At 57.2% G+C, this 14,406-nt stretch overlaps 1 protein-coding gene across 1 annotated transcript; it reads right to left on the minus strand.

Moving 5' to 3' along the window:
- Positions 1-3,351: 3,351 nt before the first annotated feature.
- IER5L (immediate early response 5 like) lies at positions 3,352-6,127 on the minus strand. The gene has a single exon (XM_032418523.1). The coding sequence runs from the start codon at positions 5,933-5,935 to the stop codon at positions 4,718-4,720; it is 1,218 nt and encodes a 405-aa protein (XP_032274414.1). The 5' UTR covers positions 5,936-6,127; the 3' UTR covers positions 3,352-4,717.
- Positions 6,128-14,406: the final 8,279 nt, after the last annotated feature.

Consider the following 14,406-nt stretch of genomic DNA (forward strand, 5'->3'; position numbering starts at 1 on the left):
AAAAATACCAGGACTAGGTCAGTCCCTGCCCTGGGCGGGGTGGGACACAGACACACAGGTGGGTCCTGTGTGTCCGTCGATGCACTGCCCAGGGTCCCAGAGCACAAAGCAATGAAGCGGTAGGAGGGGGGTGCGCCCAACCTGCTAGGTGAGGCTCAGCTGGAACTTATCAATGTTACTGTTTAGACCGCATCAGGGCCCTTTGCCGGCTCACGGTGTAATATATTATAAATTCCTCCCCACTAGACTCTGCACTCCAATAGGAAGACTGGCCACTTCTTAACTGTGTGACTTTGGGCAAGTTTTCTCATTTCTAAAACAAGGATGCTAATAGTAACTATCTCAGAGAAAATCAAATGAGTGAGTCCACAAAGAGGGATTTGCTCTTCTTTTATTTGCTGTATCTTTTGCAATGGTCAGCTCAGTGCTCTGCACAGGCTGGGCACCAAGTGGGTGCTCTGTAAATATATGTGGCCAGTGAGTGGGGATGCAGAAAGACACAGCTCTTGGTGTGCATGCCCTGCACCAGAGGAACACCCATGGACACACACACGTGCACACACACAATCACTTGATAAAAGCACTCAGATCTTAGCGCCCTGCACAGTGGTTCTCATGGGAACCCAGGGCATCCCCAGCCCCTGGCTTCTCTGGAGGGCAGCCTGCAGCTCCCTGAGGATCCGGGCTGTCATCCCAGTAGCCCCACATTGCTGGGAGCACAGCTTGGAGCCTGGCTCAACCCTACACCATGTATCAAGGGCAGCAGGACCTGCGGTGTTCTAGGAGCTGGGGGAAATGTGTGTGTGTGTGGTGTGTGTGTGTGTGTGTGTGTGTGTGTGAGAGGGGTGGTGGTGGTGGTGATAGTGCTGGTTAATCTGGGGGGATGGGATGAGTGAGTTCTGGCTTCCAGAGCTGCTGTCCTCTGGAAGCTCCCCCCACCACTCCCTGGGTCCCCCAATCTCTTCTCTTCTCCCTACCTCCAGCATCCCAACTCCTGCCTGGGGGCTCTTGTGGGGTCTGGCTTGGTCTTTTTACTGGAGAAAGAGGGGTTTGTCTGTGGGTCAGGGTCTACGGACTTCTGGATGGACTGAGTGCCTGCCCCCTTCCATCTTTCCGAGGACTGTCATGGCCAGGAATCCTCCACCACCCCCACCCCCCAGCCTTTCCCTTGTGCTATGCACAGGAATATTAGTCTCTCAGGATGTTCTGGGCAGGCATGCTGCGTGCTGTGCGATACCCTAGGGGTTTGAGTGGAATGAAGATGCTGCTTAGAGTGTCTTGTGTTGGGGACAGTGTGGCCGGGTGTGGCCCCCGTGTGATATGCAGCATAGCAGCAAGTGCCTGTGTTCCTGTTTTGTACGGAATGTCTTAGCGTGTGATGTAGATGGCCAGTGGGTTGTGTTTTGGGTCACTGCGTATTATTATGGTCAGGGCATTAACCCTCTGCGTGGACGTCTGGGCCCTGAAAAGATAACGGGGGAAGGGGGAAGGGTACCTCCCTTTTGGATGCTCTCAGAGCCCTCCATTCCCATCCCTCCGCCAATTAGATCCCAATGTGCCTGAGTCTCCTGGCATTGCTGAAGCTCATTAGCCTGGCAAAAGGGTGGGGAACGCAGGTCCCGGGGTCCTGCTGGGTTCAGAGCTCTTATTTAGCAGCTTACCACCCACACTCCTCTGCCGTAGGCATCCGGGCGACGTATGGGGGGATCCCAAGCCCTTTGGCCGGTCCCTTCCTGTGCCCAGGTCGGCGCTCCCAACAAAGGCGACAGACCACGTGCCCCCTCCTCGACGCAGGCCTGGAATGGGGACGCACGTGGCCCCGGGCTCCCGCTCCAGCCGGGGCTAGATCGGACGCGACGCTGCGCCCCAGGTGGGCGCAGAGCGGGCCCCCCGCCGCAGCCCCTCCGCCCCGGGCTGTGCCTCGCCCACTCCCAGTCGCAGCCGCTGCAGCGCCCGGGAAGTGGCGCTAGGGGGAGCTCTGGCAACTGGCTTGGTGGATTGAAGCAAAACCGTGCATTAAATAGCTATTCCTCGTACTTGCAGGGAAAAAATGGGGAGCGGGGAGACACACTGTTCCCCCTCCCCAGCAGCTCCAGACTCTTCCCGTGGGAGGCCGAGAAAACAGCCCTTGTGGGGGGGGGGGCGGCGGGTGAAGGTGCCGTTCCTCCCCGTAACTCACGCCTCCGTAGTCTTTCTCTTCCCCACCCCCATCGCGGACCTTCGCGGCCCCCCGCGCTCTGGAGTGTCCCCGAGTACTAAGCCTCGCACGACACGGGGACCCGGAGCCGAGCGGGCCCCTGGGACTGGCAGGCGTCCTCCTCTCAGAGTCTGGGGTGGGGCCTCTCGGCGGCGGCCCCTCCGGTCGCTGCTGGAGGCATGAAGGCGGAGCGGGGGGCGCGAGTCGTCCTGCGGGGTGGCTTGCGCCGGAAAGGGGAGCGCAGGGGTGAGAAAGCGAGCGCGGGAACACTGGGGAGACGGTCAGAGACAGAGGGCCACCGAGAGACACTGTCAAACAAACAGAGCAAGCTGCCACTTTGCCTTTTTTTTTTTTCCCTTTTCTTTCTTGCCTTTTTTTTTTTTTTTTTTCCCTTCAGGCTTTCTTCCCTATCCCCTATTTGCAAAGCTGGAACCACCCCGCGCGCCCGCGGGCTTGAGCCACGGCTCCAGATGTGAATTTGGTTCCAGTGGGTAGAACGCGAGCTTCCTCGGGGCCTTGGCACATTCTCCCATTCTGAGGTCATTCCGTAGGTGGTCAGAGGGGAGAGCGCGCCTGGAGCCTTCCTGCCTCCATCCACTGGGGAGGGAAGAGAGGCGGGCGGGAGGGAGGAGGGAGGGAGAGGGGAGGGGCGCGAGGAGGGAGGGAGACGCCGCCAGCACACCACCAAGTGGCACCGAGCAGTGATAACAAACTCAACTTAAAAAAAAAAAAAAAAAGGAAAAGGAAAAAACTTCCCCAAGTTGCAGCCCGAGACGTGCGGACGAGCGGGCGGAGGCGCGGGGCGGGGAGCGTGGGTGGCCCAGAAGCCCCCCGGGGTCCCTCGGCTGCTTTCCCCGGCCACAGAGAGCTCAGACTTGAGGCCGACCAGGCCCTGCGCCCCTGGCTGGGCAGGAAATGTGCTGAAGGCAGGCTTGGCTTCCTGCTGGAGACCCCGGGGGTGGCCGTTCCCGTGGGGGGCAGGCCCCTCTGGGGAGGGCGGCCCGGGAGGCCTACAGCAGTAGCTGCATCCCCAGCAACCAACATTCCCCCACTCCCAATCCCGCTCCCACCCCCGGCCCTGCGGATGTGGGCAGATCCAGCCCGCCCAGGCCCCGGAGAGCTGAGATTTGCATGGGGGTAGGGGTCTCTCCCTACCTCCCCCTGTTCTCCCCACCACCTCCGGGCCTATCCGAAAACAAGACACCACCATCCTCTATAATCGACTTTTTATTAAGATTATAAATTTAAACAAATCATCTGAACAGTTTTACCCGGTGATATACAATTCAGTATGCACAAAAATACAGAAGAATGAGGGAGAAGGGCCAAGAAAGGAAGGGTTGGCAACTTGTTTTGGAGTCCACATGGTGCTGATGGCAGAGAACCAGAGGGGCTGCAGATGAACCCCACCTTTTTACAACAAAAGGCTTTAAATTAAACAAAATCTATCGAGCTGAAGACACAGGACAGGGTTCTCACAGCCTCGAACAATGCTGGTTTCATGAAATGCAACCGAAGCCTCAACCAGGACAGTGCAACTTAGAAGCACACACACAAACACCACATCTGACCGGGAACTTAGTGAAAAGTCTCCAACGCAGTCGGCGGTCCCGGCCCCTCCCTCCCTCGGGGCCGCCGGGGATCCAGGTGAAGGAATCGACTTCCTTTTTTGTTTAGTGAGGACCGCAGTGCTGGGCATGATGGGAAATGTAGTCCGCCGTGCCCGCCCCCCACCCCTTCCCCAAACGGTGTCCGGGAGTGTCGGGGTGTCGGGCGCCACCCCCGAGTCCGGGAGACGGGTGGAGGAGGGGAAGAGAGCGAAGCCAGAGGGGCGGGGAGAGGAGGGGTTCAAGACACCCGCCCCGGGAAAGAAAGAAAAAAAAAAGTTGAAGTGTTTTCATTTCTGCCTTCTCATTTTGAGAACTTTGGAGGCCGCCCCCAGAGAGGAAATGTGACCCAAACGTCCCTTTCGGAGATAGAGAGTTTGCCTTTGTTTTTGCTCAGGATTTCACAAGACCCATTCCTCACCCCATGGAGGGACTCGGGAGAACCGAGCGCCGGGCTTCCTGGGTCTGACAACTGATTGGAATCGGCGTCCCGGGCCCCGCGCCCTCCTGCGCTGCGTGCCCGGCGCGCCCCGGCAGCCCCGGCGCCCTGCCTCGCCCCCGGCTGCCCGGCACCTCCTCCGGGCAGCAGCCCTCCCTCACGTGGCTGTCTCCTCGCTAAACACCACTGCAATCACTACAATAAAAAGAAAAAAAAAAAAAAAAAAAAGAGTAGGAGAAACACAAAGCATACTTAAATAGGCGCTTTTTCTCTCTGCAAAAATAAAGTCCAAGATCTTAGATTTTTTTTTTTTTTATTTTACAATTTATAAAACATCAGCCGCCTCCCCCTGCTCGCTCCCAGCTCAGCCCCGGGTGGCCAGGCGCCCGTTCGCTCCCTCCTCTCGCCCCTTGGCCGAGTCTTTGTCTGGCCCCAGCCCCGCGGGGCCCCGGGTCCCCGTGCCCTCGGGGGTCCCTAGAAGGCGACAATGGCTCGAGTCCAGGCGCCGAGGCTGGCGAGCGCCTGCTTGGCGCACAGTTGCCCGTTGAGCGGCGGCGGCTGCTCGGAGGAGTCCGGCTGTCGGCTCACCAGCCCCGAGAAGCCCGAGCCAAAGATGGAGATCAAGTTTGAGATGTTGGACGCGTCCGGGGACGAGTCCGGGCAGAAGTCCTCGAAGCGGGCGCGCTTGCAGGGGGCGAACGGGGCGCCCCCGGGGGGTTCGGCTCCCAGGTCGCCCGCGTCCTCCTCGTCGTCTTCGTCCTCCTCCTGGCCAGGGTAATACTTGCGCTTGCAGCCGGCGGCGGACGCCAGGCCGGGTCCTGGGGCGCCCTGGCCACAGCAGGGGCAGTGGGCGGAGGCGCAGCAGTCCTGGTGCAAGTAGCCGTTCTCCACCGTGGTCACCACGTGAGTGTCCAGGTCCAGGACGGTGGTCTGGCTGCTGCAGTGCACGCCGAAGTCCGAGGGGGCCGGGTACGCGCCCCGGTAGAAGCCTGGGGAGGAGGCGGGGGCGGGGGGGGGGGGGGGGGAGGCGCCAGCAGCGGCCTGAGGGGCGGCCGCTGGGGGCGCGGAGGGCGCGGAGCAGGCGGCCGAGGCGCGAGGGTCCCGCGGGCAGAGCGCGGCGGGCGCGGGCGGCGGCAGCGGCGCAGGACCCGGCTGCAGCGGCTCCAAGGGCTGCCCGCGGTGGGGCGCGCCGTGCGGCGGCTGGAGCGCGGCGCACCCGGGCAGCTCCGAGAGCGCCCCCGCGCCGCCCGCGGGCGCCCCGGCCGCCGCCGCCGCGCAGCCCCTGGGCGCCGGGTGCTGGTGCTGGTGCAGCTGCTGCTGGAGGTGCAGCTGGTGGAGCTGGTGGAGCTGGTGCAGCTGGTGCCGGGCGGCCGGCTCGCGCGCCTCCGCGTCCCCGCCGCCGCCAAGTTGGAGCGGGCCGAAGTCGGCCGCGCTGGCCGGCATGCCGGGCGCCGCGTACGCGAGGTGCTGGTGCTGGTGGTGGGGCGGCTGCTGCTGCTGCTGCTGCTGCTGCTGCTGGCGCCGGTAGAGCTCGGCGTAGCGCTCGCTCAGGTAGAGCTGGCGCGCGTTGCGGAGCACGTAGGACACCAGGAGGTTCTTGTGCAGCTTGATGCCGCCGCGCTGGGTCCGGGAGCTGTGGATCTTGCGCAGGGAGATGCTGATCAGGCTCTGGGCGTCCAGGGCGCACTCCATGCTCCCGCGGAGACGGTGGCGGCGGAGCAGCCGCGGCCGCTGCTGCTGTTAAGGCTGCTGTTGTTTCGGCCTCCAGCCGGTCGCCGGGGCGCGCTGGGCAGGGGAAACGGAGCCCGGGTCAGCGGGTCGGCTGCGCTCCGAGAGGAGCCGCCACCATGCGCTGCGCGCCACCCGCGGGCTCGTGCTCCCCAGTCGACGCCAAAGCAATGAGCCTCGGCCGGCCCCGGCCCCAGCTATTTAGCCGGGCGTCCGGGCCCCGCCCCACACCGCAGGAGCCAATAGGAGTACCCGGAGCTTCCCGAGTGACAGGCGCTGCCCGCCCCGGGGCCACTCGGCCAGCCAATCAGACCAAGGCGGTTCCTTTGTGCTATTCAAATACCGAACGGACCCCGGGCCTCCAACGCCGCCGCTGCCTCGAATGTTCTCCTGGGGCTGCCGTGCGGCGCGGGACTCGGAGCCGCTGGGGCCGCTGCGTGCACCCTGGGTCGCCTCGTAGCCGCCACGTTGGAGCCCGCAGCCGCCCTCGGCCTAGCTCCTGGGAGCCGGGGGTCGGCTCACCTGAGTGCGGCGGCGACGGCTCCTCCCCCTTCCGCACGGCTGGGCCTCACCTGCGGCAGGTGCGCGCAACTCCGCACTCCCCGCCACGCGGCACCTGCTTTTTCACCTGCCGACCGCGGGTGACCCGCGGGACCCAGGTCTCTGCAGGACACTAGTGGGGCCGCCGGCCTGACCTTGGGGACCCTCAAGGGAGAAAGGTTTGGAGGTACCTCAACCGCAGAGAATATTGGGCCTGACTCCCTTGACGTTTTGGCCAAGGGGTCTTAGGAAATACTCGGGGAAACGCCGTCCTCCCCCATTTGTCTGACGAGAAAACCCAAAACATGGTGAATTTTGGTCTCAAGAGGCCATGCCCTAGAGAGCCTATGGCCTCGAAACCAGCTGAGGTCCGAAGGCGTTCTGAGCCACACCGAGTGTCCTTATCACCGGTTCTGTAACCTTTCCTTTCCTTCCTAACTAATAATAATGACAATGAGGACTATTATTATGTGCCTAGTATGGGGCAGACCCCTGCCAGAAACACCCTGCATCCCTCACTGTGACTGCCTGCAGAGCAGGGACCCGAGTCTCCGAGGAGGGGTGTGACGTGTGGAATCGTACAGCTCCCAGAGTGCAGAGCTAGGATTTGTGCCAGGACTGTGAGCTCCAGACGGGAGGCGAATAAGGAGGGCCCAGGAACTCTCCAACTTAAATTTTGTTAACACTGTTTCCCTTTTGCCCTGAACCATCCATGGGCCACCTCCTCCCAGCTGGGGACTGAGAGATCAGAGAACAGAGGGATAGGATTGCCATCTCTGGGGGCTCTCCATCTGGATGGGGAGGTGTGAAGGGGGGTGACTGCTGCTGAGTGGGGGGTCCAGGAGGTTTGCCTGACAAAGAGGTCCTTGCGTTGGCCCTGTGAAGGAGGACTGGGCTTCACAGAGACTGCTGGAGCTAGGCAGGCTTTGTGGGGGCTGGGGTGGGGGTGGAGGTCCCAGGAGCAAACTTCTTCTGAGTGCCCTCTTTTCCTTGGGTCCATTGTCCCCAGCACCTATTTTGTTCCTGGGTGGGAGCGAAGAGACCCAGCCAGTCCATCCTCCAGTTTCTGGGTCTCTCTTCGGTCTCAAGAATTCTCGAGATTTGTTTCCACAAACACTTTTCAGCTCTACTCAGGTCCAGGCATCAAGGGTGAAAACAAAGTTAGGGAGCATTTACCCCATTTTTCAGGTGCGGGAACTCGGCACTGACATCGGACAGGACTTGCCCGAGGTCCCACAGCTCCAGATTGGGCACTCTGTCCTCTCCATGCTGTCTCAGGCTGCTCCAAGCCCTTCAACCAGGTAGCCTCTCTCTCTACCCCCACCCAGAGATGCCAGGATGGACATTTTAGGGTGACTTCAGAGAAAGGGCATCTTTCTTCCATTCTATGGAAGAGGTGGTCTGGTGATAGGGACACACAAGAGTGGAATTTATCCAGGAGATAATGTGTGTAGGAATAAAAATTCCATTGCCCCTTACTTCCTTAGGGCCCGTCTTCAAGACACACAAAAGTTTCATTTATTTACTTTTGGAGTTCACCTTTGAGACATCACTAGCAGGTGGAGGGACAGGCGGGAGGTCCTATCTGGTTTTCTGGCCGTGAGGACTCTGTATGCAACAGTCAAGTCTGGGATCCACAGTGTCTGGCCTCTTGCAAGAGTCCAAGAATGGATTATTAATGCTGATTGCAGGCCTTCCTTCTGTCCTTGCCCAGAATTTACTGGAGGAAACTAAGTGTATGGTTCTTGCTCAAGGTCCCGTCACACGGCCAAGAAGGGGTAGAGGCAGGATTTGAACCCAGGACTGTTTGTAGGCCTGGACTTACTCTAGCTTCTTTGAGTTAAGCTGCTTACTTCTGCCCTTGGTAGATCTGAGTCCAGTTCCCAAGCCTCAGTGCACACACTGTGAACGTGACCTTGATGTAATCAATGCCCACCACTTTCATGCCGACTGCTCTGGGACCAGCATCTGCAGGAATCACAAGGAAGCAAGTATCTGTCTCAGCCTCAGCTCATCATGCACAGCCAGTCTCTGAGCTGCACCCCAAAATACGCCTCTGGGGGCCCAGATGGGGAATCAGTATAGGAATGGAGGTAGGTTCTCTAACCTCAGGAGGGGGTCAAGGGCTAGGCCCCTCACTTGGGCAGCTCCCCTTGGCACTTCCCAGTCCCCCACTCACCCCTGCCCCAAGGCAAGTTTGAGCTCTGCTAAGGCTCTTTCACTCCTGGGGATCAGCTAAGAAGTGGTCAGTCCATTTGTGTGACCCCGTTCTTTGGGCCCTCTTGTCCGGGGCCCACACTTACTTGGTTTCCTCTCCTTCTCAAGAATCAAGATGGGATGGGGCGCCTGAGTGGCTTAGTCGGTTAAGCGACTGCCTTCGGCTCGGGTCATGGTCCTGGAGTCCCGGGATCGAGTCCCGCATTGGGCTCCCTGCTCAGCGGGGAGTCTGCTTCTCCCTCTGACCCTCCTCCCTCTCGTGCTCTCTGTCTCTCATTCTCTCTCTCGCAAATAAATAAATAAATAAAATCTTTAAAAAAAAAAAGAATCAAGATGGGGCAGTGGGGAGAGCAAAGCAGTTGTCCGGCTTCATAAAAACCCTTGATCTTTTTTGGGGTGGCCTGGGACAGGGGAGTAACCACAGCTGTTGTAACAAAACAGTTGCTGAAGGAGGCAATGGAACAGCTGAGCTCTTTGGCACCCCCGGGGAGCAGTAAAGCTGGGGGGCACACAGTAGGGATTCACAAATGTTTGTAGAATGGATGGGTCACACACAAGGCTTCTGTCCGGATGCACAATGGCTCAAAGCAGAGTACCGGAGACTGCTGAGGGCGGTGAGTGTGGAGCTGTGTGTGAGCATCCGTGCGCATCTGTGTGCAGAGGAAGGGACCCCAGACCTGCACCCCGTGCAGGAGGGAAGGTCCAAGTGAGACAAGGCTTCTTAGGGTGGAGAGCTGGCCTTATTTGTCTGGGCACCTGAGAAAGGTTCGAGCACTCACCTTTCCCCCCCGGAGCTGGGAGATTACATCTGGCACTGAGTCACCGCTCCCTGGAGGAAGTTAATTAATGCCTAAATATTTACCGAGTGTCTGCTGGGACAGCATGGAGCAGGGCACAGAACCCATGGGGACCTGGGCTCCTGTCAAACCCCCAGCGGCGTCAGCCCCATGTCGGAGCAGTTAACACCTTGAAAGTGCTACGTGTGCCTTGTGAGCTCTTTCTGGTTACCCAGATGGCAGGAGGGAGGCACGGCTAGGAAGGTTCCTGGTCAGCAGTGGGATCTGCCTGGTGGGTTCCTAGCGATTGGCTTAGGGAAAAGGGATGCAAAGGCAAAAAGCTTAATTAAAAGTGTTGTGTTGGGGTGAGATTTAGAATTCATGCATTCATTGTTCATTTGCCCAAGAGTTATTTCCAGGACTGTCCTCTGGAATCCCTGCAAATGGGTCAGGGGATAAGATGTGATCCTGTCCTCAGGAGGCCACGATTCAGAGGGAAGCAGACAAGATAAACAGCGTGATAAGTCTGTGATAGGAAGAGGGACGGGGCTGCAGGAGGGCAAGGGAGGGCCCCCAAAGCTGGTGTGGGAGGGCTTCCTGCGGAAAGCTGAGCCTTGGAGGCCAAGGATGGGGAGGGGCCTTCCAGCAGAGAACAGCTCAGGGCCTAGCACAGGGCCTGGTACGCAGTAGGCTCTCAATAAATGCTTGTGGACTAAATCAGTCAATGAACCTAAGTATGCAGAAGATACCGTTAGGGTTAGAAGGGCCCTAGAGACCAGGCTACCCCCACTTCTAATTTCCACATGGGTAAACTGGACCCAGAGGAGGGATGCACTGAGAGTGTTGGCCTGGAGCTGGGACTCGAACCCAGCTGTCCCACCTCCTGGTCCAGTGCCTGGCTGCCACAATTCACTGTCTCTGAGACTTGGAGTGTTGCTCCATGGGGATTGAGACTGGGGACTGCAGACAGTGGCAGAGAAGGCGGTGGGGTGCTGCTGACCTCAGGGATCACCGTTGAGTCCTCTCCGAGGCCCAGGGGCTAGTGGCACTTGGAGGTGGGAGCCCTGTACTCATCCCAAGAAAGCTGTTCTGTGGTTGGTGGGTACTGGGGAGCTCGGCTAGATCCTGGAGCCCAGACAGCCCCCACCTCCTGCCCCACAGAACCTGTACCCTGTCACCATTCCTGGTGAATGCTAATAACCCACCAATGTCAGTGTTTGCCCGGCATGGTCCTGGGCATCAGGCTCGGTGTGCAGAAAGACATGGTAGTCCCTGGGTTCGAGGTCCTTAAGTGTGATGAGAAAGATGAATGGAAACTTGGCTTTTCAGAGCTCTTGCTTTGTGCCAGGCACTGGGCCCGGTGCTTTTCATGGTGATATCCTTGAGTCCCCACACCAGCCTTTGAGGCAGGTTTGGGTATAATCCCCATTTTATGGATGGAGCCACTGAGGCACAGAGAACTTGGATGACTTGCCTGGGGTCACATACCAGAAAGAAGGGACTCCAATCCCAGGGCTCTGGGGAAGTGGGAGTACTATGAGCAGAGTAGCAGGAGAGGAGTGGAGACCCCCGCTATTCCTTTTGGATTTACTGGCCTTTCCAACAAATCCTATACTTATTGATGGAATGTGTAGAGAGGGCAGATGTGATCTCTCAACTAGGGTCTCTGCCCAAGCACCTGGGATGGGCTGGATGTCTATTTGTTCATTCATTCATTCACTCACTCAATAACCATGGACTAAATGCTGGCCAACATGCAGGCGCTGTGCTGAGCCCTGGGGAAAACACCAGGCAGCTCGCACAGCCTAGAGCGGAGCTGAGGATCCTCTTAATCTCCCAGGCCAATTCCAATTGATTGGTAGTGTCTGCCTGGAGCTCTGGGTCGGAAGGGATTTGGCATGTGCCCCAATTGATTAGTGATGTCTGCCAAGGGCTCAGCTGGGAGCCTTTATGGCAGACCTGCTGGGTAGCTGCTCTTGGGATGAGGATGGAGTGTGTGCGTTCAGGGCTTTGGACATCTGGGGTGGACTCACTGGCAGAGTGGGGGTTGGGGGCTCAGGAGATATGGGTGCTAGCTCCAGACTGGCCTGTATCACTTCTCTTGGGGCTCAGTCTCCTCACTTGTCACCTTCCTCCAGGAGGTCCTGTGAACAGCAAGTGACTCCAAAGTGCTTTGAAGAGTGGAAGGGATTAGTATTGAATTGAAACGGGAGACTTCCCCCTTCCCTCTTTTCTCTTTTCTCAAAATCCTGCCAGAAGCTGAGCATGCTGGGCAGGCCAGAGTTAATCCTGGACCGGTCCTGGGCGGGTGTGTGGGTGTGTGGGTGCGGGGGCAGCTCAGCGTTCCTGGCTAGGAGTTGTTTTTATAACTCACTTAGTACAGACCTTTGTCCCCTCACCGGGCTCAGCTGGGAGTTTCTAAGGAGTGAGAAGCTCCTTGGATCTCAGGAACTGAATCTTCGAATTCTTTTTCATGTGAGTGGTGGGAGCTAGCGTGTGGGCTGCCTGCCTCCTCCACCTCACCACTCGGTGAATAAAACTACAGATCGTTGTGCCAGACACAGAATTATGTTTAACATGGATTTTTTTTTCCATTAATCCTCTGAACAATCAAATGAGGTAGGGATTACTATCATCCCCATTTTACAGTTGAGGAAACTGAGGCCCAGAGAATTGTTCCGGGGCCACACATTCCCAGGGTGCTGTGGGGTACTGGCCCTGGTCCAAGCTCGGGAAAGGCTGTCTTCATCCATCTTGACCCACTATGCCTCACCCTTGCTCTCTTGTCCATTCCTCCATTTGCTCATTTATGGACTTACCCTTTTGTTCTTTCACAACTATTAGGTGCTTACCGTGCGCCAGGCTCTGCATCAGCTCCTAGAACCCCGGCAGTCCCCGCTGTCATGGACCTCACTTACATTCCAGACCAGATGGGAAGCAAACAAGAAATACACAAGCAGATAAATAAACAAGATTGCAATGAGGGTGATAAAAGAAGTAAACAGGGCTTTGTGATAGGGACTAGAGGGAGGGGAAAGTGACCAGCCTCACAGGTCCCCTGGGCAGAGGGTCCCCAAGATCCCAACCCTCTCTCTGGCGGTCTCCCCAGAGCCCAAGTCCCTGCATCACTGGTTCAAACTCTCCAGCAATCTGTGCCGAGCTCAGGCTGCACTCCTGTCCCTCTCGCTCCCCACAACTGGTGAATTTTTAATGCTGCTTACATGGAACAAAGCAGAGTTTTTGTTTTTGTTTTGAGAGCATTTCTCAAAAAAAAAAATCATTTCTCAAGTGTGTGTGTGAGTGTGTGAGTGTGAAGAGTGTGGGAGGGAGAGACAGCCCAGTGAGCACCGATCATCTGTCCTCAATTCATCTCCCGAGCTCCTTTTTATTTTTTTAATTTTTTAAAACAAGGGGGTAAATAGAATTTCAGTTCTGGACCTGTGCTGGTGAAAGGGCACCCCGCAGGACCCCCGACATCCACGTCGTCAGTGAACCCATCCAGCTCCTTGGGGACCCAGGTGCTATCATCACCTTTGTCATACAATTGAGGACACCAAGGCACAGGGACAAGAAGTTTCTGAGCAGGGTCCTCCTAATGAGTGGAGGAGTAAGGGGCAGGATGCACATTTGGTCTGCTAAAACCCAGCTCTTTCCTCGCCTCCACCTGCCTTCCCCCACCCCCTCCGACACGCGCGCGCACACACACACACACACACACACACACACACAGCTCTGGCTTCAGGTGGGGTGGAAATGTGAGCAGGAGTCCTGCTTGTAACCTCAAAGGAGCTGGATTAATTTGGCTGAGAGGGACAGGACGGGGAGAGGCTCCCAGGTAGGACAGTGGAGCCTTGTGGTCTCTGCTGGGGGCAGAGCCTTTCTCCAAGACTGACCCCAGCGGGTGCAGCAAAGTGGGTCTCTGCTTTGTGTCCTTGGTGGTGGCTCCCATTGGCTCTTCTTAGCCTAGTTATTGAGCACTTACTGTGTACTGGCCACTAAGTTCTTTACACGCATCTTCTTGTCGAATCCTCATGATAGAATCTATGACTGAGGTACTTTTAGTACCATGCCCATTTTAGAGATGAGGAGGCTGGGGCACAGAGAGGTTAAGCGACTGCAATCTAGCCTGTTTTGCCTCCAGGGTCGGCTCTTTTAACCCAACACCTGGGGAGGCACCTGGCAGGAAGAAAGAGGTGGCCGCCAGGACTTTGAGAGCTGTGGCTTGTGATCATCCATGTGGACCCGTGAAACTTCCATGCTGTTTTGGTTCATATTTTCAGCTTGATTTTACTGGTTTTCAGTGTTCGGGGTTGGGCTATGCTCCGCTACAGGAAGAAGTCATTCCTGAAATCTTAGAGGCTAGACCCAATACAAGTTTCTTTCTTTCTCACGTTGCAATCCAGTGTGGGTCACACAGCTTTCCTCCAGCCTCCAGGCTCCTCCCATTACGTGGTTCCACCAGGCAAGTTTTTTTTTTTTTTTTTTTTTTTTTGCTGGCTGTGTAGGAGGATGCCGCACGATGTTTTATAGCAAAGCCTGAATCGTCATTCCTCCCTCCCATTGGCCAGAATGGAGTCACGTGACACCACCTAGCTGCAAGGGAGGCTGGGAAATGTAGTCCTCAGGTGCGCTCAACCGGCAAATAGACAGGTTCAGGAAATGCACAGCTTTGTCACTGACACGAAGTCCTTGGTGAAAGAGAAAGGGGAGCTTTGACCAATTCATGGATCACGCATCCCACAGCTACCAAGCAAATGTTTATTTATTTATTTATTTATTTTTACATGTGTGTCTGTCTCCTCCTCTAGACTAAACTGAGGGCAGGGACATAAGTTTCTGTGCTTGGCAGCTTAGTGTCCAGCAAATCACATGTCCAGTTAGTGTTTGTTCAATGAACAAACA

This window comes from Phoca vitulina, unplaced genomic scaffold, assembly GCF_004348235.1.
Source record: "Phoca vitulina isolate PV1807 unplaced genomic scaffold, GSC_HSeal_1.0 scaffold21, whole genome shotgun sequence".
In the NCBI taxonomy this organism is placed as follows: domain Eukaryota; kingdom Metazoa; phylum Chordata; class Mammalia; order Carnivora; family Phocidae; genus Phoca; species Phoca vitulina.